We start from the raw sequence: 26,927 nt of genomic DNA on the forward strand, positions 1-26,927 counted from the left end.
TTTCTCCACTTCCTGAGAGGTGTATTCAGAGACACATGAGCAGAAAGCTTTGTGCTTATCTTTATTTCTTCCAGTGATATTTGGAACTCAGCTTTTAAGAGCCAGGATGATTGTGCACCCTATGGATTTATCCATTAGCACTGACAAAACCAACATTAGAGCCCGGAGCACGTGGATAGGAAGAACAATCTGGTAAACCAAAAGTTATTTTTGTTCTTATTTGTGTAATTCCAGGGCTGTGTGACTTGGGGTAGATAATAATTTACCCGGTTTCCTTATCAGATTGCTTATGTAGAAACAAGGAGATCACTCATTTTTATATGCTTTTCACTGCCCACCAATACTGTTACATAGATTGGGATCCTGGTAGAAAAGATGAAAGAATAAAGTTCTTCAGAGCCACACATCAATGTGTTTGAATGACAAGCAGTCAGGTTATGCTGGTGGTCTTTCCCAAAGGGATGTATTCTTACTTTGGACAACTGCCATGTTCTGGGGCCGAAAGGGCAAAAGGAATCAGTCCATGGGGACTATAGAGATGAAGGAAGGACCAAAGAGTACAGGTTGTGGATGGCAAAGATGAGACTGTCAAGACTGCAGCGGAGATCCTGACTAGGATGCTTGTGGGAAAAGGTGACCAGAGGTGATGGTGTGGGTGAGCACACAAAGGCTTCTAAGAAGAAATGCTCCAAATTGAAGTCATTTGATAGTATTGCCTTGGTGTTTGGCTCGGCATATAAATGCTGGCTTCCTATTTTCTCATTCTGAAATTGGGTGTTAACCTAAATCGACAACAGGAAGGATAGCCGAGGTTGGACCATCCTAAACAAATCTGATTCACTTCTGAAGATCCACAAGTTCCTTCCTTTTGTTCTTTGTTTCTGCTATGCTATTCTTCCAAGCCAAAAAATGAATGGACACTGGGTAATTTAGATCACGTGTGTGCTTTCTGTTCAGAAGGACCAGGGTTGAATCAATCTAAGAACAGAATGCATGTATCCCAGAAACACATGTGCTCAAAACATCATCCCATTTGTTTTGTGGAGGAAGGAGGCAGAGGTGTAATGGTAAGATGGTTTATGCACCATCGCACATGGTTAAACCCACTGAGGGCAGACCAGCATCTTGACCTTTGTTACTGGTGTTAATAGAGATAATAGAGGGTAGGCGGTGCAGATGCCTAAGACAGCGCACAGCTTTCTGGTAGTCCAGATACATACTTGTTTCTCCCACCATGTGTATGAACGAGGTACCTATTTTTTTTCTATTTCCTAATGCCTAAAATGGAATAGTGCTTGTGTCATAGGGTGGTTGTTCAGAATTTTATGAGACACCCTAACAGCCTTAGCATGGTACCTGACACAGAGTAAGTGCTCAATAAATTTTTACGATGATCATTAAAGCCACTTTAAGGGTGACAAACATTTCACTTCCAGACCCATTTAATGGGTCAGCAAGAGCAGAGGGAGCCCTGGCAGGAGCCTCAGTGGTTAAGGAGCCAGCTAGGGAGACAGCATGGTGGCTGGAGGGAGCGGGAGCCCTGTTTCCCTTCCTTCTGCTCCAGGCTCGCTGCACTTCGAGGTGTATGTGCCTCAGTTCACTCAAAGGCACCCACCCTCAGGGTCCCCAACTCGACCTGCCCAAGGTCACCAGCAGAGAGAGACAGAGAGACAGAGAGACAGAGAGACAGAGAGAGAGAGAGAGAGAGAGAGGCAGACAGACAGAGAGGGAGGGGGGAGAGGAAAGAGAGGAGGGAGAGAGGAAGAGGAGAGGAAGAGGGGGAGAGGACGGAGAAGAGAGGGGAGGGGGGAGAAGACAGGAGGAGGAGAGAAAGGAGAGAGGGGAGAGAGAAAGGAGGGAGAGGGGAGAGAAAGGAGAAGGGGGAGAGGGTGGGGGAAAGGCAGAGGGGGTGGAGGGAGGGAGGGCGAGCGGGCGAGAGCGCAGGGGAGCGCCCCAGGACCCGCCGCGCCCCCCACGTCGCCCGCCGAGGAGGCTCCGCGCCCGGGAGGCGGGGGCGCCGCGACGAGGAGCGCGCGCCGGACCGAGACCGCACCGCGGCGCACGCGCACACGGCCGCCCGGCGCCCGGGAGGAGACGCAAAGCATGGAAAGTTCCAGGGGCTGGAGAGCCCTAGGTAGAAAGCGTGGCGGCGGAGGCGGGCCGAGGGGCGTGGCCTCGCGAGGGGGCGTGGCCCCCACTGCGCAGCTGCCGGAGCCTTTAAGCCCGGGCTCGCGCGGCCGGAGCGTGCTTTCGCCGCCGCCGGGGAGCCGTCCGCTTCAGCCGCCGGCGCGTTCCCACCCTTCCTCCCCTCGCAACCCCGGGCCCGCACCGGGGGACCCGGTCCGCTTCGGAACCGCGCGCCGAGCGTTCGGGCATGCCCCGCTACGAGCTGGCTTTGATTCTGAAAGCCATGCAGCGGGTAAGTGACCTTCCCTCAGAGCCCGTCCTCCCGCGCGGGCGGGCGGGCGTCCCCGCCGCAGCTAGGCCGCCCGGTGTCCGCGCTTCCGGGCGGCGGGGACCCCGGGTCCTCCCGGCGCGGCCCCGCGGAGGCCGTGCGGGCGGCGGGGGGCGGGGGCGGGGGCCGCCGGCTGGGCTCGGCCGCGTGCGCGCGGGAGGCGGGGGCGTGCCCGCGCGTGAGAGCGGGAGGCCGCGGGAGGGGTGTGCCCGGCCCGGGGGGCCCGCCGGCGCCCGGAACCCGGGGCGGGGCCGGCCCTCGGCCCGAGCCCCGGCCCGCGGGAGTCCAGTGGAAGGTCCGCGGGAGGACACGCGGGAGAGCGCCCAGCTCAGCTCCGACCTGCGCCCGTGAAGCCTCGTCGTCGCCGGCCCCGCCGCGCGCCCGCCGCCCGCCCTCCGGCCGCCTTGGCAACGTCGGCGCTCAATAAAACGTTCCTCCAGAGCGTGTGTGTGCCGTGATCTACTCCGCCCGCTTACCCCGCTCTCCCGTTACCAAGCAGGCATCCTGGACGTCTCCTGCTTTTTGTTTTTGACTTCAGCGAATACCCTGGCCCCCCCCCCCCCCCCCGCCCCTAGCCCAGGTTCATTCATCCAAGTTGTTGCCTGGCTCGCTCCCTTCCCTCCCTCTCTTCCTCCTCCTCCCTCCCTCCCTCTCCCCCCCCTGCTTTTGATTGATCTTGAGGTAGGGGCTTCCAGGTGTGGAGGATGGTTGTCGAACCAGCAGCCGGTTCCCTTCAGGTGTTGGCGGCGGCGTGGTCCAGCACAGAGGCCGGCGGCTGGAGGCAGCACTTCGCCCTCTGTTCTGGGTCTTGCACTCCTCAAGTCGTCGCCGAAATCCCCGTCCTTCCGAGAATTCGGTAATGTAGAGTGTGCTGTACGCTATTTACCCCCTCCCCCCACTCCCACCCCACCAAAACCAGGTATAAGAAGATAATCTTGTGTCTGAACTTTGGAAACAGCCTTCTTCTGTATGGCGCTGGGGAACGTGAACACGTTTTGTTTGAATCACACATTTTAGAAGAGTATGACCAGTTCAGTTTGATTCGGTTTTAAGCTTGGGCTCCGTGGAAACCCCCAAGCAGTCACTAGCATGAGGTGGTTAGGAGGGATGTTTTTCACAGGGTTGGCTGGGAAGGGACGCCAGCCTGTTGGATGGGGTACAGGGAGGCTGGCCAGGCATGCCATTGTGTCCCTAAGCTTGGTCCCTGCCTTGGGGAAGAAGATTGTATTGTTTTGCCTCTGATACCTCTCTATCTCCACCTTCCTCTTTCCTTAGGAGGAAATGCACCTTTTAAAAAAGGATTGGAACAATGGAGGGGCACTTTATTAAAAACAGAACATTTTTAGATAGAAGTGTTTGAGCCCTGTGATTCTGCTTTTTAGGCAATGATTCACAATCTGGGAAATGCTACTGAAATTCCTCTTGTTTACCTTCCTTGTTTTAGAAAGCGGCAGGTGATGACCAAAGAGGCAGGATCTAGGTGCATAGTATTAGCTCATTCATAAATGAAGACTGGGTTTTTCCTTGATTAACATAGCTTCAAGTACATTGAGTAAAACCATTTTCTTTACCATGCTGTTTGTATAGTTTGTGTGTGTGTTTCTGTATATGTATGCGAATGCCATTTGAGAAGGTAGTTGCTTAGAACTGCCTTAGGCCATTTTAACAGAGGAGTCTAGAAAAAAATATGTATGATATAAATATATACGCAAACACATTCTATAAAAGCAGCATGTAATTTTTTTGTGTAATACTCAAGATTAGTTTAGATAAACCAAGTGTAATTTCAATAGTTTTTGAAATCCTTTCCCAAGGGCAGCATTAAGCCCCCTCCTCTCCCCAAACATTTAGAAAGTTTATAATCTGGGACAATTCCCTAGATGAGGATGAAAGGAGGAGCAGGATACCCATTCTGAAGCTGAGAGGAGGCACCTGTGGCTCTAGATAAACATTGGTACAACTTGTATTTGATCCTTGACCTAAATAATAACACTACTTTTTTGTTAACTTATCTTTGTTTATGTAGTTTGTTACAGACTTAGAGATTTTAGACAGTCTTTGTTTTCAATTTAGGAATGTTGGATTCTAAGTGGTAGGAAAATGAATTACCAAGTTAACTGTAGATTTGTTAAATGTAGAGTGCTAAAATGGGTTTGTATACCTTTTAGCAGGCCCTGGAGGCCTTAGTTCCAACCTGAGGCAGTCTGTGCTTCTGCTACAGGGACGCAGACACCTTTGTTAATTCTCAATTTTAAGTTGCATAATTTTCCTAGTTGTAGATTTTAGGAGGACCACTTTGCATTGTGGCCTCTTAATATGTTGGTATTTTTCTATTTTCCCTTTCCCATAATCTTTTTTTTTTTTTTTTTTTTTTTTGGTGCTGGTACCTGAGCTTGAACTCTGGGTATTGAAACTGTCCCTTAGTTTTTTTGCTCAAGGCTATGGCTCTTCTACTTGAGCCACAGCTTCACTTCTGGCTTTTTGTTGTTTAATTGCAGATAAGAATCTCATGTACTTTCCTGCCAAGGCTAGCTTTGAACCTCAACCCTCAGGTCTCAGTTTATGTAGCTAGGATGACAAGTAGCCAGGATGACAAGCATAAGCCAAAGCCACTTGTGCACAGCCCTAATAATTTTATATGTCTTAGAATTGAGGAGATATGCAACTTTTGTAGCAGATGAGAGTTTAGAGACTAGCTTTTCAGGCCTGTTTTTAGCCTTTCAGAGTTTTGAAAATGGCTTCCAGTTCCTTATCTTATTTGACCTCCAGTGTGACTCCTTAAAATTGAGCCTACAGAGTTTAAAGTTAAAGACACCATGTTGAGCCTCTCACCTATCTGTTGTAACATTGGGGGAGTCCTGTGGGAAGATTTTTGGGGTCTAGTATGTAGAATAACTAGGTGATGAATGTAGTCAATCTAATTTCTGTTTTCAATTGATTGTAGTGAATCTGTGCTTTTGTTGTACTTGCACACTTATGCATGTATGTGTGGAGATGTCCTTCCAAGAAATCTATTTGCAGGTCCCATTCAGCTTGAATATTGGCCAAGACTTCCCCTTACAACCCTCCAAACTTGGAATTGAACCCAGGGCCTTGTCATATGGAGCAGGCATTCTACCACTGACTCTTAATGTGTGTGTGCAAAAAACTTGTAATTTCCACATCCTCTGTTTTTGCTTTAGCATTAAAAATTAGATAAAAGTGTGGTTAAATTCTGAAGTATGACCCTGTGAATGTTGTGAAACTGGGACTTTTAAGGTGAGGACTAGTCATTTAAAAATGACAAGTATTTGAGAAAGTAATTGCCTAGAGTAGTCTTAAGCTGAATTTACAGAAGAGTCTCTAAATGTTTGAGAAGCCCCGTTATCCTTATGTCAAATAATATCAGAAGAGTTTTACTCATTTCTGGAAAACATGGTATTCCAAGGCTATGATGCAGACAGTCATAAATTGCAGTGGAAAGACCAAAGCTGGATTTTCAGGTAGTCTCAAGTGGAAACCCTTTCTACAACAAAAGGATTGCCTATGAGATAATGAGCACTCTCCTGCCTTTCCTGACCCACCCTTGCGGAAGGAGCAGTCAGGTGGCTAAGGGGTCCAGGAACTGTGCATTGTGACAGGTCAGTGGATACTGGTTCTTGAGTCTGGAAAGATGGCTGATGCCATTTGATTGTACTTTGTAATTGGAGTTTGGAGATTGGTATTTAATTTCTGCTAGGTAAAAGAGTGAATTGTCAATACATGAATGATAATGCTGCATACTGTGGAGGAGTTTAGAAAAATAGACATTTTTTAGGCTTGGAATGGGTGTGGGAAGAGGAATTTTGGGGAGAAAAATCTTTATAGTATGTCTTTCATATTCTCTAGGAATATGTTATCAGGTCTAGATTGCGTTTGCTCAGAAGCTGATCACAGTTGGATTAAGATTTGTGAATGCTCTGAGAAAATATTTTTTCTTAGAATAATGTCATCACTCAAATTTTTATATGAGAATGGTTTAATAACTAGCTTAATTGGTGGATAGGTGTACAATAGTATATCTTTTGCATGTTTTCTAAAGTAGAAATGAAAGAAGTAGATAACTACTTCATTAGAACGGATGGAGTTAGTTTTATGTTCAGTGTTTTTCCTCCCACTTTTCTTTGAGTCAAGATCTTATGAGGCTTAGTAGAACTTGATAGCCTTGACCTAGCCTCCTGAGTGCTGGGCTTATAGGCATGTTCCACTACTCCTGGTCTCCTCATTTGTTTTTAATTTCCATGGGAAGCAGATCACATTTTACAAAAGCTCATTAACATAGTTTATAGGCTAAGAATTTTGTGATGCACTCTTTAGTTTAACATATGACTCAGTAATTAGATGTAGTAAGATGTAGGAAACAGTAGGTTTTCTGAATGAGTCTCAAGAGTTCTCTGTTTTCTCTACACTCAAGCCTTTGTGATTGGATAACCCTGTCAAAGTTTGTGTTTAGTTAGAGTTTTATTCAGTTCGGATATTCTGAAAATAATACAAAACATGTGCCTTTTTCTCCTTTTTTTTTTTTTTTTTGTGCTGGTCTTGGGGCTTGAACTGGGCACTGCCTCCGAGCTTTTTTGCTCAAGGCTAATGCTTTACCACTTGAGCCACATACCTACTTCTAGCTTTTTTGGTGATTAGTTGAAGATAAAAATAATCTCTTTCCTGCCTAGGCTGGCTTTGAACCACAACCCTCAGGTCTCAGACTCCTGAGTAGTTAAGATTACAGATGTGAGCCACTGATGCATGGCTTTGGAGACAATTTGAGGTGAGGGGGCTACTAATGAACTCATGTATGGGGCTGGCCAAACCCTTTGTCATTGCAGCTTGACGTGCTTGAGGACCTTTGATAGGAAATGCTGAAATCCTTGCTGGCTGCTTATGGACACATCAGTTTCAATGGAAACTTTAAGGCAGTCTTATAAATTACTTTTCTTTCTGTTGGGCTCTCCCCAAACAGTTGAGCTTCTGTCTTTCTATTTGAAACTACATGTTATACTTACATTTAGTATTAAAGTTTTCTTGGGTTACAGCTTATTGCCGCAGCAAGTGCTTGAAGAAGGAGTCCTGCTCCTGACCCTGAGCTACTGCTAAGATACAAGGAGTGGCTTGGGGGTAAGGAGTTCTTTCTCACCAGATGTGGTTTGTATATGTGAAGACTGTCAGAAGTTTGATATGCTGCTCTTCGTTAAAAAAAAAGTTCGTTACTTGTACAAAATTCATTATTGATGTTTATTGTAGGTTTTTAAAGTCTAGGTTGTATTTATACACAGTGCTGTTGAATCTTACCTTTTGGATTGTAAAATCCCATGAAACAATGTTCAAAAGCAATAAAGAAGGTATAAAGTAATTTTTTTCCTTTAAAAAAAATTTTTTTTAATCAAGTGCTGTTGCTCTTTGTAGTACCGGCATAACTCATCTCAAACCTGAATACAGATGCTTGGCTTAACATGAAAGTAGAAGGAAGGGTAGAGAGGGAGTGATATATTGTGGTATGATTATCGTATGTATAAAAATATGTTGGCATCTATTAGAATCAATTTCTAATCTCCTGAGTTTTTCTGTTCAAGATAAGGAGCCTTTGAGTACTTCTCTTGAGAAAGCAATAACACCAAAAGGTTTGTCATCTACATGTGTTGTTACCTCTTAATCTAGGGAAGTCAGCTTTATGGAGTTAGACAGATGCATGTCTGGTAAGTAACTAGTTTTTCTAAAGGAAAACTGTGCTTGGGAGTTTGGAAAGGTCCAGGTCTTGTCCTTGGGAACTTCTGTTTTAGAGGAGATGGCACATAAGCTAGACTTGTCCTGACACCCCTATCTTTTACAGCCTATTGTTGGAAAAAACTATCAAAGGGCCAATATTTTATGGCCACGTGAAAATTAAAATTAAAATCTCACAGTCTATGAGTGGAGCTACATTGGAGCATAATCCTGTTCCTTGGCCTATGTTTATTATCTGGTCTTTTACAGGTGAAATTTGCTGCCCCCTGATTTACAGTGTACACAATAATTTTCTATAGTCATTATTTGTTTTCCTATGGTGCTGTTCTCTGACTTTCTGCTTTGATTCCTTCCTTTCTCCATGCTGTTCCTTTTGCTGTATAGGTGATATGATGTTTTCTGAACAAGCTGATAGATCTTCTGTGCTAGTTGTAGCCTAGATGCAGCTTTGGTGCAATAAACTCAGTATTGTTCCAAACACAGTGAATTGCCTACTTCCATGCTTGCCCCTGTTAGTGCTTAACTTGTATTTATCACTTCTCTGCCTTCTATCATCTGGCTTGAATAAATCCACTACTTCCTTTTTTTTTTGGGTCCGGTCGTGGGGCCTGAACTCTAGGCCTGGGCGCTGTCCCTCAGCTCTTCAGCTCAAGGCTAGTGCTCTACCACTTGAGCCACAGCACCACTTCTGGCTTTTTTCTTTTTGCTTATGTGGTGCTAAGGAATCGAACCCAGGGTCTCAGGCATGCAAGGCAAGCGCTCTACCACTGAGCTACCTTCCTAGCCCTCCAATTTTTTATTTTTTTAAAGCCATTCATGTGGCTTGAACTCAGGGCCTGGGTACTGTCCCTGAACTTCTTCTTCTTTTTTTTTTTTGGGTCCGGTCGTGGGGCCTGAACTCTGGGCTTGGGCACTGTCCCTCAGCTCTTCAGCTCAAGGCTAGCACTCTACCACTTGAGGCACAGCGCCACTTCCGGCTTTTTTCTTATATGGTGCTGAGGAATCGAACCCAGGGCCTCAGGCATGCAAGGCAAGCACTCTACCACTGAGCCAACTTCCCAGCCCCACTGTCCCTGAACTTCTATTGCTCAAGGCTAACCTTGAGCCACAGTGCCACTTTTAGCTTTTTCTGTTTATGTGGAACTAAGGAATTGAACCTCAGGCTTCATGCATGTTAGGCAAGCACTCTACCACCGAGCCACATTCCCAGCCCCAACTTCTTTCTATTTTTATAGGTCCCAGTCACCTGTAGCTTTCTCTTTGCCTGTCTTGAGTTGCTTGTTTCACACACTTGCAGTTTTATAGGTGTCTCTGTTTTACTCTTCCTCTCTCCCCCTATCCAGTCCCCCTTTCCCTCTCTTTGTGCCAGTCCTGGGGCTTAACCTCAGGGTCTGGGCACTGACTCTGAGCATTTATGATCAAGACTAGTGCTCTCCCACTTGAGCCACAGCTCCGCTTCTGGCTTTCTCGTGGTAATTTGGTGATAAAATTCTCATGGACCTTCCTAGCCTGGCTTGGAAAAGTGGTGCTCTGAGTAGCTAGGATTATACAGACATGAGCCACTGACACCAGTAGGTGTCTCTTTTAATGTGCTGCTGGTAGTTAATATACCACTTAGAATACGAAAGTAGTTGTCTTAAGATGTTTTACAAGAATTTAACTGGGATGCTATTTTGATAAGTAAATATTAGCACTATGTAGTGATGATGTTCTGATTTCCACACTAGTTGGTTGTGTCAAGCTGCTACCAAATTGGGACACATGTCTTTCTCACAAATACTGAGAATAAAGTCTGGCATCAATGGCTGCCTCTTAATACCACTCACTGCAGCCTATTTAAAAAAAAAAAATCTCACCACTCAATTTCTTAAATTCTCCATTTCATATACCAAGTAAAGCTATTGCAAATGGATATATATCATTTTCTTTCATTTTCTCTGATGCCTGGATCACATTGCTTCTCTGAATGCTCCTTTTTTTTTCCCCCCACATTTCCACATTGTCTCCATGAATATCTCTCTTCAAGTTCATTTCAACTTAAATATCAAGGACCTGTACCATTAGGATCTTTGCTTTGGTTGCATGGTGTTTTCCTGTTATCAAGTGGTTTACTTTCTGTGTCATGTTCTTAATTGTTGAGTGTATTTTACTTCCTTTGCTAGATTACAGTTCTTTAGGGTCAAGTCTATTTTCATTTCTATCTTCTGTGTGTTGTGAATATAACAGATCTTCAGTTAGCTGCCTTGTGGCAGCTACTTTGATCTGTAGTAGGTTGTTTTCAAGTTGGTGCTTTCCTTGGACCGGGTGAGTCACATGTTTCCTAGAAGTTGTATTGATTTTCACGACTGTGTGGCAGGTAACCTATGTTTCTAATAATTTTACTATATTATAAACTGATTAAGTCAGTTCAAGTTGGATTCTTTGGAAAGACTTATAAAAGGTGAGCTGCTGAAATGATGGCTGTAGAATGAGATGTGGCTTGAAGTGATTAAGTTTGGTAGAAAAGGTAACAATAGTTGAGATTCTGTGTAGAGGCTGCTTTAAAGGGTGCTCTTTAAAGCTTTCCACTTTAATGACATTTGAGTTGGAAATTGGAGGAGATGGATTTATAGAGTTTTAGATGAAGCAGAAGGAACATCAATCAGCAATGAACTCCAAGTCATGGAAATCATTCTTCCAGGGCTTTGGCCCATACATTGAACAAGGTTGGCAAGTGACTATACATATAGGTGTCAAGCTTAAATAAAATATTTAAGGTATCTATTTACTTTTGATTGAATATGTTTGCTTGGGGTATGAAAACTTCTTCAGTATGTAGTCTGATTTTTTTTTCCCCCCTAAAATGAATAGAAAAACTTAAGATCCAAGTGAGGATATTGCTGGTATGGTAGAATAAACACAAAAGTGGCATTGGATGGATTGGCTTTGGACCCTCAGTTTTCTTATCTCTTAGAGGGGTAAAAGTGTGTCAGTGGAATAGTGTAGTGAGTTTTATTGTCTTATTTTCCATAGTTCTTTTCATGATTGAGATACTTCAAAAGCTAAACTCAATATATGTTAGTTTATGTTTCCAGAATCCTAGACTAAATCAAACTTGCAATACAATTCTTGCTTGAGTATTTGTAACAGTGTTAGTGCTAGCTGCTTCACTCCAGTCTCACTGCCATGTCTAGGCCTGGCTTCTCTTACTCGTTCTCTTTTATTCCCCACTAGAAATTCAGATTTTAGGGGAAACCAGATTTTAAGATGTCAATTAGCTCAAAAATATTTTTATGACCATGGGCCAGAGTTCATTGTGTAATTTCTTATTTAGATAATAGGCTTTAGATGGCTGCTTTCAACTCTTTCAGCATTTGTATAGACAGAGCCTGTCTTTTTGTCATTGATTTGCAATAGAATCGATAGCTACTAGGTAAATGGCAAAAGTAATAGCAATCTCAGACTGCTGGATTAGCTGTGTTTACATAGGGTACCATGAGCAGACTTTAGAAATTGTCTAGTTTTAAAAATTATTTTTTATTTTTTGTTTTACAAAGTTGATGAACAGAGGGGTTACAATTGTATAAGTTAGGTAAAGAGTACATTTCTATCTTTCTTTATTTTTGCCAGTCTTGGGCACTGTCCTTGAGCTTCTTTTGTCCAAGGCTAGCACTCTACCACTTGAGCCCCAGTACCACTTCCAGCCTTTTGTGTTTATCTGGTACTGAGGAACAGAACCCAAGGCTTCGTGCATGTTAGGCAGGCACTCTGCCACAGAGCCACATTTCCAGCCCAAGAGTACATTTCTTTTTGGACAATGTCACCCTACCCTCACTGTCTCCTGGTTTTTCCCTTCTGTCCACACCTACAAGTTGTATAGCTCATTTTCAGCATAGTGTCCAGTGAGGAGCATTGTTGAATTTGTTTGCCCTTTGTCTCTCCATTTCTGTGCCTCTGTACTCTCCAAGACATATAAGTGAAAACATAGAACAAAAGGAAAACAAAACAGCAAAAAAGAAAAAGACTTGTTTTTGTTTCCTGGAGTTCATTTTGATAAATGATGCACAGACCAAAACAGATAACAGATGCACATGGCACTGTGCCATTCTGGTCCTCTCCTAAGAATAACTTCCTTTGGTGGATCGTTTAAGCAAGCGTTGGTACAATTTTATTTTTTATTTTTTTTTTGTCTGTTGTGGGGCCTGAACTCTGGACCTGGGCACTGTCTCTGAGCTCTTCAGCTCTAGGCTAATGCACTACCACTTAAGCCACAGCACCACTTCTAGCTTTTTCTGTTTATGTGGTGCAAGGAATCAAACCCAGGGCCTCATGCATGTGAGGCAAGCACTCTACTACTGAGCCACCTTCCCAGCCCTACAATTTGATTTGCACCCATTGTATTAACCTCTTGTTGGTTTGAAATAATGCTTGTAGGCCAAAGAAAATGACTTCCCAGTGTAGGACCCTGAGTTTAAACCCCACTCCTGCCAAAAAAAAATTGCAAACAAGAACAAGACCTCATAAACTGGCACTTATCTGCATCTGTCCCAGAATCAAGATGTCCTACTTTTGTCTTTATTTAGACTTCTGCGGTTGTCCCACCTCTCCCTTCTCCCCTCACCCCAGGCCAGTGCTCTACCACTTGGGCCACAGATCCATTTCCAGCTTTTTTTGCTGGTTAAATGGAGATCAGAGTATCTAGGATTTGTCTGGCCTGTGCTGGCTTCAAGTTGAGATTCTCAGATCTTAGCCTCTCAGGTAGATAGTATTAAGGATGAGCCACCACTGCCCTACTAGACTTTAGGTTTTAAAACTTTGTACTTGGTACCTGAGTGTTAAGTGCTTTCCTTTTTTTTTTTTTTTTTTGGGTCTGGTCTTGGGGCCTGAACTCTGGGCCTGGGCACTGTCCCTCAGCTCTTCAACTCAAGGCTAGTGTTCTACCACTTGAGCCACAACGCTACTCCCGGCTTTTTTCTTTTTGCTTATGTGGTGCTGAGGAATTGAACCCAGGGCCTCATGCATGCAAGGCAAGCGCTCTACCACTGAGCCACCTTCCCAGCCCCAAGTGCCTTCCTTTTGTTAAGTGAGGAAACCTAGGTGTGGCTATGGCAGCTATCTTCTTGTGGCTATAGTCCAGTTTGAGAACATTCTCTTGGGTAGACTGGGAATAATGCTGTACTGAGTTTCAGTGGCTGGGAAGTGGATCCCAGGAGAAATGGACAGCCCTTGCTACTTAGAAAAGTTAGCATCCCTGATAATCTGCCGTGTTTCCACTTTGTTTTCAGATGCTTGTGTGTGAATTGTATTGGTTTTGATTCAAAAAAGGAATTAAAAAGGAATGTTGTGAGATAGAATACTGTAGGATTGGTTTTATTTGCCTTTTAAATTGCATGACCTTGTTTGGAAAGAGTAAATGACTTCGGTTTAGGTTTTTCTGATTGTCTTTTTTTTTTTTTTTTTGTTACTCCGTGGCATTCTGTTTTATTAACAGTCATAAGAAAGAATTGTGTGATCTATGTGATCTCAAAACCTTCAAACACCCAATTTTCCAGCAAGGGAATTCAAAGACAGTGGACTGGAAGCGACATTGGTTTCAGGAATGCCCTTCTCATGCGGTCTAAGTAAGGTTTTGCAAAATCAGTCTGTAAGAAAAACAGTGAAGAAAACAAATTTGTCTTCATGTCATTTCTTTTTTTTTAATGGTTAGGATGAAACCATTGCAAGTTCCTTTTAATTTCAATATTATCTACTGAAACCATTTCTGGATTTTTTTTTTTTTTTACCTTTCTACTTTTCTTACCTGAAAATTTAGCTGCCTTAGTCTGTAATACTTTTTTGCTTGATGTCCACATGTTAAGTTTGGTTCTATACATATTTTCTTTCTTTCAAATGCTGTTTGGATTATCTTGTCTGTGGTCCTATTTTTTTTTGTAAAACCTTGTATTATTACCTTGAGGAAAATTAGAACATTTCTGAATTTTCTAGCCAAAGTTGTCTTTCTGAGGAATCATCTAATTTCAAAATGTGTTTACAACTTGTCTTCCTGGGAGAGTTAGAATCTGGTCTACAAGGAAGATGTTTGTGATTACATTTTCTGTCTCAGTAACATGGAAAATGAGAAACTGTTTAGTATCAGTTCTAGGAACACTTTTTTCTAGGAATGTAAAATTGGAACCTAGTAGGATAAGAATAACAAAAAAACCCATGAAGGTGAACCACAGAGTTTACTTGGTTGGATGTTTGACCTCTTCAAACCATATGGTGGTTATTAATCTTTGAGAGAAGATGGTAGTTATATCCAACTTAGTGGTTGAAACAAGGGCTGTATGCTTGAATTTGCGTTTAAGATATCCGTTTCTTCTGTCTTTTGAATCTTTGATGTCTTAAGAATTAGTGTAGTTCACATTTTACAAGTGGAACAAATGGCAGCAGGAAGGTGCCTAGCATCACAAAGTGTGTAAGTGGCTAAGCCAGGATACAAGGACAGTCTCAAGCTAGAAGTCCTGCCTTTGATTACTTCATTTGTATAAAGAGTGTACACCATAGTTAATGTTTCCTCTCTTTTGAGTGCCCGCTGGGTGTCAGAACTATCATGTGTTTGAGGAATAGAGAGGTAAACAAGACAGTTCCAGTGTTTACAGTGTGCATGTTCTAGCAAAGGCTATGAAGAAAACTAGGAAAGAATAAGAGGAGACGATGTGTAAGTTTCATTTTAATTTGGATGCTCAGGCAAGGCAAAAACTTAAATGAGAGTGAAACATGGCCATTAACTTGGGTAGAAGACCAAAAGTATGTAGAGGCCTTAAAGAAGTTCTATTAACATTTACTCAGTTGAGAATTTTTTCTTTTTTTAAAGCTCTGAAAGAAAGCCTTATGAATTGATAGGCATGAGAATTGTTTAATGTGTAATTTCTCCCTACAGGACTTTTATCTAGTCATCTGTCTTTTAGTCATGATGTTGCCTTAAGGTACATGTTTTCACATTTTGCAGAAGTGGAAATTAAGACTCATAACTGGAAATAATACCTTGTGAGTCTCCTTATTATACCCATCATTCATCCCTACACCTCCCTCTCTCTCTTAGAGGTGTATTTTATGTTTTCTTTTTATGCCAGTACCAGGGTTTGAACTCAAACCCTCGCTTGGCTTCTTTACTCTTTACTGCTCACTGTCTGTGCTTTGTTGCTCATTCCTGCTGTTCCAGCATTTGAGCCTTACCTCTGCTTGTTACTTGGAAATAAGATTCTTGCAGACTTTTCTGCCTGTGCTGGCTTTAAGCCAGGATCCTCAGATCTCAGTCACCTGAGTAACTAGGTTTCCAGCAGGTATGTGAACACTCAACTTCTATGTTTTCTTTATTTTAAATAGCAAGCTGTTAAAAGGGCACTTAATTCACACTTTTTCCCCCCTCATTTAAAGTTTTGTTATTTACTAGGGTTATAATAAGCGTACTTTATACTTTTTTTTTTTGGTCGGTCGTGGGGCTTGAACTCTGGGCTTGGGCGCTGTCCCTCAGTTCTTCAGCTCAAGGCAAGCGCTGTATGGCTTGAGCCACAGTGCCACTTCTGGTTTTCTAGTGGTTTATTGGAGATAAGAGTCTCACAGACTTTTCCTGCCCGGGCTGGCTTTGAACCACGATCCTCAGAGCTCAGCCTTCTGAGTAGCTAGGATTACAGGCGTGAGCCACCGGTGCCCAGCTATACTTTTTTTTTATATGTTAGATCACTACTTGTTAGCATTTAGCGCAGTCTTTTTTTATGTGGAATATTTGAGAGTTACAAATACCTTGACATACCTTTCTTTAGAAATAAGCGCCTTCTTCACAACTACATTGTCCTCAAAATGTACATTGATTCAATAATAGTACAAAATACTAAATTTATATTGAAATTTATTCTTATTCCAGTTGTACTTTCAAGTTAAAAATAAAAATCCAGTGTTAAGCCAGGTGCCAATGGCTCATATCTGTAATCCTGGTTACTCAGGAAGCTGAGATTTGGAGAATCTTCATTTATTGCTAATTAACTGCCAAAACCCCACTAGTGGAGCTGTGGCTTAAGTGGTACTGTGTGCTTGAACAAAAAAGCTCAGGAGCTTGGCACCAGCGGCTCATACCTGTAATCCTAGCTGGGGCAGGAAAATCCATGAGACTCTTATCTCCAGTTAACCACCAGAAAACCGGAGGTGGTGCTGAGGCTAAAGTGGTAGAGCTCTCGCCTTGAGCTGAAGAGTGCAGGGACAGTGCCCAGGCCTAGAGTTCAAGTCCCACAACCAGGAAAAAAAAAATAACTCAGGGACAGGTCACAAGCCTTCAGTTCAAGCCTAGGACTAGCACCAAAAAAATGTCTTGAAGCATACATTTAATTGTTTAGTCTTCTTGAACAGTTGTACTAAAGCCTTTCCCATCAATGATGATGGCACTTGAACAGTCCAGGACCACAGTCTACAGGATCCCTCACTTAGGATTTGTCTGTACTTGCCTTTTAATGACAAAGCAGAAGGCGTTGTCTAGTTTTCCTTTCTTGAGTATAGGTAGGTTAAATGTCATTGGCAGGCATGGTCACTGATGTAGGTGCATTATATTGGGAGGCATGTCTGTCTACTGTGGGGGATGTTAAGCCAGTCATTTGGTTTAGATGAGGTCCACTAGATTGCTTCATTGTAAAAGTTTCTTTTTTCCTTTTGTGATGCCATTTTATGATTTAACAAATTTGCTCTCCAACAATCATACACTGGCTTTACCATGTGTTGGTGATTCTGAATCAGTTATTACTAGAGTGCTTTAAAGCAAGCACAGGCATACCATTTCATCATCTATAAATATTTAGCATGCTTGGCAAAGACAAGGACTTTAAAAAAAAAATTACCTTCATCGGGGCTGGGAAGGTGGCTCAGTGGTAGAGCGCTTGCCTTGCATGCATGAGGCCCTGTGTTCGATTCCTCAGCACCACATAAGCAAAAAGAAAAAAGCTGGAAGTGGTGCTGTGGCTCAAGTGGTAGAGCGCTAGCCTTAAGCTGAAGAGGTGAGGGACAGTGCCCAGGCCCAGAGTTCAGGCCCCATGACCGGACCACGCCCCCCCCCCCAAAAAAAAAATTACCCTCATCACATCTAAGCTTATTTCCTCAGTATCTGGTATCCATGTTCAAATTCCCTTATTTGTTTCTGTAGAGTTTATTTAAGTCTGAATTCAAATAAGGTCCTTATATTACTTTACTTGGTTTTTCAAGTTCCTACTTTTTAATAGCTTCCCCTAGTCTCTCTCCCTTTCTACATTTGTTCTTTTGTGTTCTAATACCAGGTATTTTCTATAAACTGATGGTAGAAATTTGATTAAATTAAGCTTTTTCTCTTGCAAGAGTTCTTAAGTGGTTCTGAAGACAGCATCACATGAAGAAGCACATAAAACTGCCTTGTATAGACAAGAACTGTTGTAGACCATAGATATCCATCCAGTGTCATTCCAAGCTTCTTGTAAGTGACTCCCCTGTTCACCTAAGGGTCTTGGAATCTCTTAGGTACAGTATTGCCTCAGGACTTGTTAATGTTGATTTATTGATTGTTTTATTCTTCAGTTAGTAGGATTTGTTTCTTACTCCTTTGTTTCCAGTTTTATTTGCTCATATCATCCTGAAACTTATTATGAAGATGGTCCTGTCCTTTAGAGTTGCCATTTTCTCATCCGAGTAGATGTTATTGCAACTATTCCAAGTCCTCCATTTGTTCCTGCTCTTCTACCCCAGTTAATTTCCATGGTTGCTCGTAGAAAGCTTTATTCAAACCCAAGGTTATCTCACACATGATTAGCAAGTACTTTCTTGCTCAGCTGAATCACCAATCTCTCAATTGCTTGTCTGCAAATTGGTGGTAAGGTAATTTTATGCCTGCTTCTAGCAGGAGGCTCAGTGTGTAGTATTAGTAACGGTGCTTGGCACAAGGTGTTGGTAAAATACTGATTTAAAGTAACTTGAGCTGAGTGTGTAACTCAGTTAAGTATTTGCTTTGTATGTGAGTTTAATTTTAAACATCAAAAATAATATTAAAAAATCAGGTGCTGGTGGCTCACACTTGTTATTCTAGAGACTGGGATATACCCAAGAGACTGGGATGCAGAGGAAAGCCATTTGAGGCCAGCCTAGGCAGAGAAGTTAGACTCCATCTCCAAAAGAACTGGCAAATACCACTATCACCCCCCAAAACTAAAAAAAGTTTTGTTGGAATACTGAAATACAGTGAAGATGTACAAAGTCGAATTTGTATGTGAATTGCTATTAGCCATAAGCTCAGGCCTTATGTGGAGTGAGCTGAGGGGACATGCCGCCTGGTCACAGGCCACTTTGCCTTCTAACTGGAAACAATCAAAAAGACTCCCACAAGAAAAGCAACAGTAAAACCTCGAACACAAATCCAGAGTGAAGTTAGTACAATGAAAGGAAATTGGGCCCTCTTGTGGGAGGCTAGGTGTAGATGGTGCTCCAGATACTGGTTTTTATTGCTTCATGGCATGCTGAGAGTTTTATCTGAACAAAGGCCTTTCTTATGTAGTCTTACTGGCCTGTTCATTCCACACACTCAGTTGGAGCTATTTGAGATTGCAAAGAGCAAGGTGCTCTGGTACCTCTTAGCGTTTTTAATCTGCTGTCTCATATTGCTTAAAAACTACGCTTGACAATAGATGGTTGGAGGATACCAAAAGTTTAGCAATATTAATGCTAAGTGCTTAGAAGTTAAGACTTGATTCAGTTTTAAACAATGTGCAAAGTAATGTCTGTACCCATTGAGACCAATTTGTGAGCAACTCGGAATCGGAATCTCTGCCCTTATTGGGCAGACTGGTAGTGAGAAGTGTGTTATGGATATAAAGCATAAAGATAGGAGGACCTGCTACTCTGTAACTTGAAGATTAGAGCAGAACAAGCTTTAGGGGACTAAGCCAAATTTTACTCTGAACACACAAAGCAGTCACAAAAGCCCCCTTCATTGAGAACAATGATCCATTGCTTTTGCTGTGAGAATACTCACATTTGGATTATGCTGCTGATTCTTCGAACCTAATGTTTTACAGATGTGGAAGTAAACAGGTATAGATTAGCTCAGATAGATTTGTGTGGCCTCTGAGTCTTAAATTTAGGATAGGCCTTAAGACATAAATTTTATATTGAGGGAGAGGACCAATTAGTGCTCTTAGAGTGAGGGCCAAGCACCTTTTTCTTGGATGGTTAGGACCCTTAAAACTTTGACCTTTGGGGCTGGGAAGGTGGTTCAGTGGTAGAATGCTTGCCTTGTATTCATGAGGCCTGGGTTTGATTGCTCAGCACCACATAAGCAAAAAAAAAAAAAAAAAAAAAAAAAAAGCTGGAAGTGGCGCTGTGGCTCAAGTGGTAGGGCACTAGCCTTGAGCTGAAGAGCTGAGGGACAGTGCCCAGGCCCAGAGTTCAGGCCCCATGACTGACAAAAAACAACTTTATAAAACCCCAAAATCTTGGATCTTTAAACTGACTTGTGAAGATGACCGTCAGAAAGTTTACTTGCCTAGGAAGCATGTGTCTGAGTGTTTCTTTATTGTAATCTTTTTCTCCATCATGTGTCCATTCACATGAGATCACATAAACACTTCAACTGAATTGAAATTTTATTCTTACATAGGAGTTAATATCATTCATATAATGTTAAAACCAGTAGTCATTTCATAATTCTCTCTACACCTGGAAGGTCTAATTTCTGAGGCATCTTTAAAAAGCATCCATTATGAGCCAACTTTTATATTGGCAGATGGAAGTTGGCATGTATAAATTTTGAGGGACCTGTATGGATGAAATGATCCATGTGGTAGGTTTTGGGACTTTGATGTTTTATTTGAAGAAATAGTTCACTTTTTGGGAAAGCCACCTCTCTCCTCATGATAAAGATGATGAAGGCAAGAAGAATTGAAATTAGCTTTGGGCTGGTGGGCTTTGCTACTCCCTGGCACAAATGTTGCCTCCCCTCCTCTCCCCGCACTGTGTAGGGAAGGTAGTGATGGGAATCTGCTTTGTTCTCATAACTCCATGTTGCTCCCCTCTTAGCTCATTCTTTTTATGTATCCAAAGACCTATATGAAGGACTCACCTCTCCCCTCTGGAACCATTGCCTGGGGTCAGCACCATATGTTAGGAAAATGGAGGAGAAAGGAAGGAAATGGGCTGGACACGATCTGCCACAGGCAAGGATTGTTTATTGAGATAGAGCAGCGAGGGACACAGCCTTCCTGTGGGCTTGGAGACTGTGTGTAGGAGCTGGGTTTTTATGTGGTCTGAGCAAGGAGACAGAAGCTAATGAAAAAGTCATTAGGTCAAGGGAGGTGGGGGGATTTTCAGTTGGACCCATGATGGAATGTTTACAACCAGGCTTAGATGGATTGCTGTGCCGGAGTCAGGCAGTCTGCACTTATCTTTGGTGGCTTGCCTGGTATCTGTATGCACCTGGGAAAACAGGGTAGGAGTCAATCCTTCAAATTCCATCCTTGGATACATAGGAAGAATGGTTCCAGAGGGGAGAGCAAGTCTTTCAGATAGGGGTCAGGCCTTGCCTGGGAATTTTAGCAGGAAGCAGAATATGTCTTAGATAACTGCCTGGCATAAATCATGATTGACATTGAGAAACAATATAATTGGTACTAGCACTACTTTCTAGTGGTAAAGAGATGCTTGTTTGTTTCTGAGCATTTTGTCTCTTAGCAAATAGGTTGCTGCAGTAAGTAGCCTTTGAAACAAACCCAGCCCCATCTCCCTCCAAACAAATGGGCTCTGGACCATCTTTTCCCCTTCTTTGGGAACCATTGCCTGGGGTCAGCACCATATGTTAGGAAAATGGAGGAGAAAGGAAGGAAACAGGCCGGACACGATCTGCCACAGGCGAGGATTGTTTATTGAGATAGAGCAGTGATTGGCACTAAGAACATACCTCAAAGAAGGTCTTTTGCTTGGTGCCAGTCTTACCAGTGTAGGTGAACAAGTGACAGGGTATGCATGGACCTTGAGTAACAAGGAGATTTCTGCTGAAGGCCAGCTACATCTCTTATTATAATACAAACATTTCAGAATACCCTTTGAGATAACTAATTAGGTGATCCTCCCTATCACTGCAAAGTATTTAGAGGTGAGGAAGGTGGTCATAAAATATGACCAACATCAGGATCTAGCAGATAGGAAGTGATGAAACAAATACCTTTCTAAGTTTTAAGTTTTACATGATATTACCTGGCAGTTTTTTATGCTAGCTGTTGACTTTAGTAGACAAGTTAGCATTTTTTATGTAGACAGCTTTATGAATTAGACATAATAACCTAATTTAGGCATTATATGTAGATTTTTTTATTGCTGGTACAAAGTGTTTTAATGTTTTTAGAACTGTAGCCCATTTTGCCATTTATAGGTCTTTTTTCCCCTTTGTGCCCATTCTGGGGCTTGAACTCAGGGCCTGGTGCTGTCTCTGAACTTCTTTTGTTCAAAGCTAGTGCTCTACCACTTGAGCCAAAGTGCCACTTCTAGCCTTTTCTGAATAGTCTATTGGAGATGGGAGTCTCACGGACTTTCTCTGCCTGGGCTGGCTTGGTATCACCATCCTCAGATCTAGCTTCCTGAGTAGCTAGAATTACAGGTATGACCCACCAGTGCCTGGCTCATTTATGAGTCTTAAGTTTACTGTTGATTTTAAAAAGAAAATGTCTGGATTTATTGGAGGTCTAGTATGTTCCAGCATGCAACATTTATTCTGAGGTTGACTCAGAAAAAAAAGAAAAATCACTTAGAAGTTAACACGTGGTATTTAGATGATGATACTTAATCTGTTACAATTATGATTAACTGAAGATTTAGAAATTGTATACCAAGAAGAAAACCTCCAAAGTCAAGTTGATTTTAGGTAAATTTAAATGTCTATTTTGCAGGGTGATTATTTTAATCCCAAATTGACAAATATCAGATGGATTTATTGGAATAGATTTGTCTTTACAGGTGACAAATGTCAGTTTTGTTCAGGTTTGTAGGACACAATCACATTACTTCCAGAAAACATGGCTTCTTCTCCCTCTGCCTTTTGTTTTTTTTGTACCCTTCAAGAAAAAAGAGATTAAAGGGAAGACATACTCTGCAAAATCAAACCTCGACTTTAGTGCCTTTATCTTCTTTAGGTTTTCTTGGAAATAGTCGCATGAAGAAAAGGAAGAGAAGGAAATAACTTCTTTGAAAGTTTTTATATTTTTCCAACTTCATGTACCTTTGAAAAGATAAAATCTTAGAATTGTTTTGTATGTTTCTAGCTTTTTGTGTGGAAAACCTTGTCTCCCATTAGCCATCTCTTTAAGTTTCAGGCTGCTGTATGATAACTACATTCACATTCACAGTACAAATTCAGGAAAGTTCTATAGCAATAGGTTGTACAGATGAATTTGGATTTCTGTGCAGATGCTAGCACCTAGTAAACACGTGGACCCATTCAGGACCCTAATAGAATTCTAGCCCTGGATACCCCTGGGATTTGTAATACTTGAAGATTTATGTTTGTATCTTTATGACTAGTGTTTTCCTTCCTTTAGGATTTAAAAAAATTCATTAGCATAAATGGATTGTACAAGGATTTCAGTGTGATATTTAAACATGAATATAATGTATTTTGTTTCAGTTCACTCTATGTAGGATGCTTTCAGATGTTGGTGTGTGTTCCAAATACACTGTCACAGTAAGATAAGGACAATATCATGGAGAAGTTAGGCCATTTAGTTCATGAGGTTGAGGAATTTTTTGTTCCTGATTCAAAATAATGAATCCTAATCACTGACTTTTTAAGTATTGGCCGAGACAGTATGGATTGTTCTTTGCTGTGGAATTCAAGTGTGTTATTTTTTTTTTTTAAATAAAGAATGTTTTGTTGCGCCATGTTTGCTCAATTGAAAGTTTCCTCATCTCGTGGTGAGACCCTCCTCTAATTCAATCTTTGTCTTTTGTCTTTGCTGCCTTGCAGGGTTGGTACAATAGGCTTCACTAGACTTAGCTGCAACTCAGAATTTCTCCTCCAGCACCTGAGTAAATGCTGATGGTCTTGTGGAGAGTGGATTAAGAGTACGAGCTAAGTTCTCAATCTCAATTAAGAAGCGGAGGAAAATTTAACTGTCTCCTTCAGAGTTTATCACAACCACCACCATCAAGACAGCAAACCAAAGGACAAAGACTTTGACCTGCTGTGTTACTCTGTATAGTCCAGTTCACGTATGGTTTACAGACTTGGCTGGGGTGACTAATAAGTAAATAAAAAGTTGGACACGTCTGTCATTTGGACACTTTGATTCACAATTTACCAGAATGAGGGCTATACTGGAGCCAACAGACATTGCCATAGTGGCCCTGTATTTTATCCTGGTCCTGTGCATTGGTTTTTTTGCCATGTGGAAATCTAATAGAAGCACCGTGAGTGGATACTTCCTGGCGGGGCGCTCTATGACCTGGGTAGCAATTGGTGCCTCTCTGTTTGTGAGCAATATTGGGAGTGAGCACTTCATTGGGCTGGCAGGATCTGGAGCTGCAAGTGGATTTGCAGTGGGCGCATGGGAATTCAATGCCTTACTGCTTTTGCAACTTCTGGGATGGGTTTTCATCCCAATTTACATCCGATCAGGGGTATACACCATGCCTGAATACTTGTCCAAGCGATTTGGTGGCCATAGGATTCAGGTCTATTTTGCCGCCTTGTCTTTGATTCTCTATGTCTTCACCAAGCTGTCAGTGGATCTGTATTCAGGTGCCCTCTTTATCCAGGAGTCTTTAGGTTGGAACCTTTATGTGTCTGTCATCCTGCTCATTGGCATGACGGCTTTGCTAACTGTCACTGGAGGCCTGGTTGCAGTGATCTATACAGACACTCTGCAGGCTCTGCTCATGATCATTGGGGCGCTCACTCTTATGATTATTAGCATGATGGAGATTGGTGGATTTGAGGAAGTTAAGAGAAGGTACATGTTGGCCTCGCCCAATGTTACCTCCATTCTGTTGACCTACAACCTTTCCAATACAAATTCTTGTAATGTCTACCCCAAGAAAGAAGCCCTAAAAATGTTGCGGGCTCCAACAGATGAAGATGTTCCGTGGCCTGGATTCATTCTTGGGCAGACCCCAGCCTCTGTGTGGTACTGGTGTGCTGACCAGGTCATCGTGCAGAGGGTCCTAGCAGCCAAAAACATTGCTCATGCCAAAGGCTCTACCCTCATGGCTGGCTTCTTGAAGCTTCTGCCAATGTTTATCATAGTTGTTCCAGGAATGATTTCCAGGATACTGTTTGTTGATGACATAGCTTGCATCAACCCGGAGCACTGCATGCAAGTGTGTGGAAGCAGAGCTGGGTGTTCCAATATTGCTTACCCACGCCTGGTGATGAAGCTGGTTCCCGTAGGCCTTCGTGGCCTGATGATGGCAGTGATGATTGCAGCTCTGATGAGTGACTTGGATTCAATCTTTAACAGCGCCAGTACCATATTCACCCTTGATGTGTACAAACTCATCCGCAAGAGTGCAAGCTCCCGGGAGCTAATGATTGTGGGCAGGATATTTGTGGCCTTTATGGTGGTGATCAGCATAGCATGGGTGCCAATCATTGTGGAAATGCAAGGAGGTCAGATGTACCTTTATATTCAGGAGGTGGCAGATTATCTGACACCTCCAGTGGCGGCCCTGTTCCTTCTGGCAATTTTTTGGAAGCGCTGCAATGAGCAAGGAGCTTTCTATGGTGGAATGGCTGGCTTTGTTTTTGGAGCTGTCCGGTTGATTTTGGCCTTTACCTACCGTGCCCCAGAGTGTGACCAACCTGATAACAGGCCTAGCTTCATCAAAGATATCCATTATATGTATGTGGCAACAGCATTGTTTTGGATCACAGGACTTATTACTGTAATCGTTAGTCTTCTCACACCACCTCCCACAAAGGATCAGATTCGCACCACCACTTTTTGGTCTAAGAAGAGCCTCGTGACGAAGGAGAGTTGTTCTCAGAAAGATGAACCGTACGAAATGCAAGAGAAGAGTATTCTGCGATGCAACGAGAACAGCGAGGCCATCAACCATGTCATTCCCAATGGGAAATCTGAAGATAGCATTAAGGGTCTTCAGCCTGAAGATGTTAATCTATTGGTGACCTGTAGAGAGGAGGCCAACCCAATGGCTTCCTTGGGTCCTTCAGAGGCAGAAACACCAGTAGATGCATATTCCAATGGGCAAGCGGCTCTCATGGGTGAGAAGGAGAGAAAGAAAGAAACGGATGATAGAGGCCAGTATTGGAAGTTCATAGACTGGTTTTGTGGCTTTAAAAGTAAGAGCCTCAGCAAGAGGAGTCTCAGAGACCTGATGGACGAGGAGGCTGTTTGTTTACAAATGTTAGAAGAGACTCCACAAGTTAAAGTAATACTGAATATTGGACTTTTTGCTGTGTGTTCGCTTGGAATTTTCATGTTTGTTTATTTCTCCTTATGAACTTAAGGATACGATGAGACACTTAAAATACTGGTCTTTGGGGGAAAAATTATGTAACTGTCGCATCTCTCTCAGGCATTGTTTACGCAGTAGGTTTTAGCCAAACTTTACTTAGCAGAACGCCATCTATTTGTAAGACTTTATTTTCCTAGAGATGGATGAAAGTAGATCCTCAAATTAAGTGGCGCAGAACAGACTTAATTGTGCAAAAATGTGGTTTAAAACATTACATACCAAAGTAAGGAGAGACCAATTGTCATAGGTCACTTAGAGCAGAATACATATCAAAGGTATTTTAAGAAAATATATCAGGACTGCCAATTCTTGGTAGACTTTATGCTGAAGATTGTTTATTTCTAATTTGTTTTGTTTTGTTTCTGTAGTCCATATTACCTTTTAAAGAAACCTGAATTTTTAGAATACTCTGTAATGCGTTACATACTGAAAATATAATGTCCTTGAGTGGTCCTTCTTTTAGGACAGGTTAGGTTTGCCAGGTTTGTTTTGTTAGTGTGAGTCTGTGGATGCTGACTGCCAAGAAAAGGAAGGAATGTTTCCTGTATGTATTTTAGTATCACTTGTATGTAGAGTGTTGTGGGGGAGGACTTTATTCCAGCTATTCCCCCTCTGTTTGTTTCTGTTTTCATGGAGGTTTAAGTGAAACATACTCAAATGACCACCAAGTGTGTCTATAAAGTTTTGTCAAAATTGGGTTGTTAAATAATTATGGGGGATAGTAGAAGGGCCATTATTTATGAGTCCCACGTTTATTGACCAAATTAAGGTTTCTTTTCAATATAGTTTGGGAATAAGCAGTTCCTAAGCAGTGTTTGACTTAGGCTAAAATGATTAATCATGCTCTGCCAATTTTCTAGCTTTTTCTTGTAGTTCGATGACATTTTTATTAGTCAAAGTTTCCTTCCCAAGTGGATCGATTTGGGATATATATAGTCCATTATCTTGAAAAAGTGGCGCTGCTTTTGTGTGTTCGGTTACCCAGCTTAGTGAAGCTCTCAATATATGGAGAATGAGATTTCAAGAGGGAAACCTCAACTTTGAGATCAGAATGCATTTTTCTTCCCCAGTTCTTATCCCCCCCCCCAAATTGCCATTTGTTGTCATAGTCATGTAGAGCATGAGGATGTTTCAGTGAGAATAGGCTTTCGGTTACAGAAAACTCAGAGAGCTGACTTGCTATTGGTAGATTAGCAGTATAATCTTTCTGTAGGATGGATAGCATGTTGGAAAGGTGCCATGAACAAGA

At 42.3% G+C, this 26,927-nt stretch overlaps 1 protein-coding gene across 2 annotated transcripts in view; it reads left to right on the top strand.

Moving 5' to 3' along the window:
- Positions 1 to 2,175: 2,175 nt before the first annotated feature.
- Positions 2,176 to 26,927, top strand: part of LOC138832502 (sodium/myo-inositol cotransporter) — a 58,330-nt gene continuing 33,578 nt past the window's right edge. The window contains exons 1-2 of one of the 2 annotated variants that reach the window (XM_070030619.1): positions 2,176 to 2,419; positions 23,169 to 25,591. In XM_070030619.1, coding sequence (XP_069886720.1) covers positions 23,507 to 25,591 — 2,085 coding nt within the window. In that variant the 5' untranslated portion in view covers positions 2,176 to 2,419; positions 23,169 to 23,506. The remainder of the gene's footprint in view (positions 2,420 to 23,168; positions 25,592 to 26,927) is intronic. The other variant, XM_070030618.1, reaches the window with a different exon arrangement.

Source organism: Dipodomys merriami, unplaced genomic scaffold (genome assembly GCF_024711535.1).
Source record: "Dipodomys merriami isolate MVZ:Mamm:240054 unplaced genomic scaffold, mDipMer1.0.p SCAF_2, whole genome shotgun sequence".
In the NCBI taxonomy this organism is placed as follows: Eukaryota; Metazoa; Chordata; class Mammalia; order Rodentia; family Heteromyidae; genus Dipodomys; species Dipodomys merriami.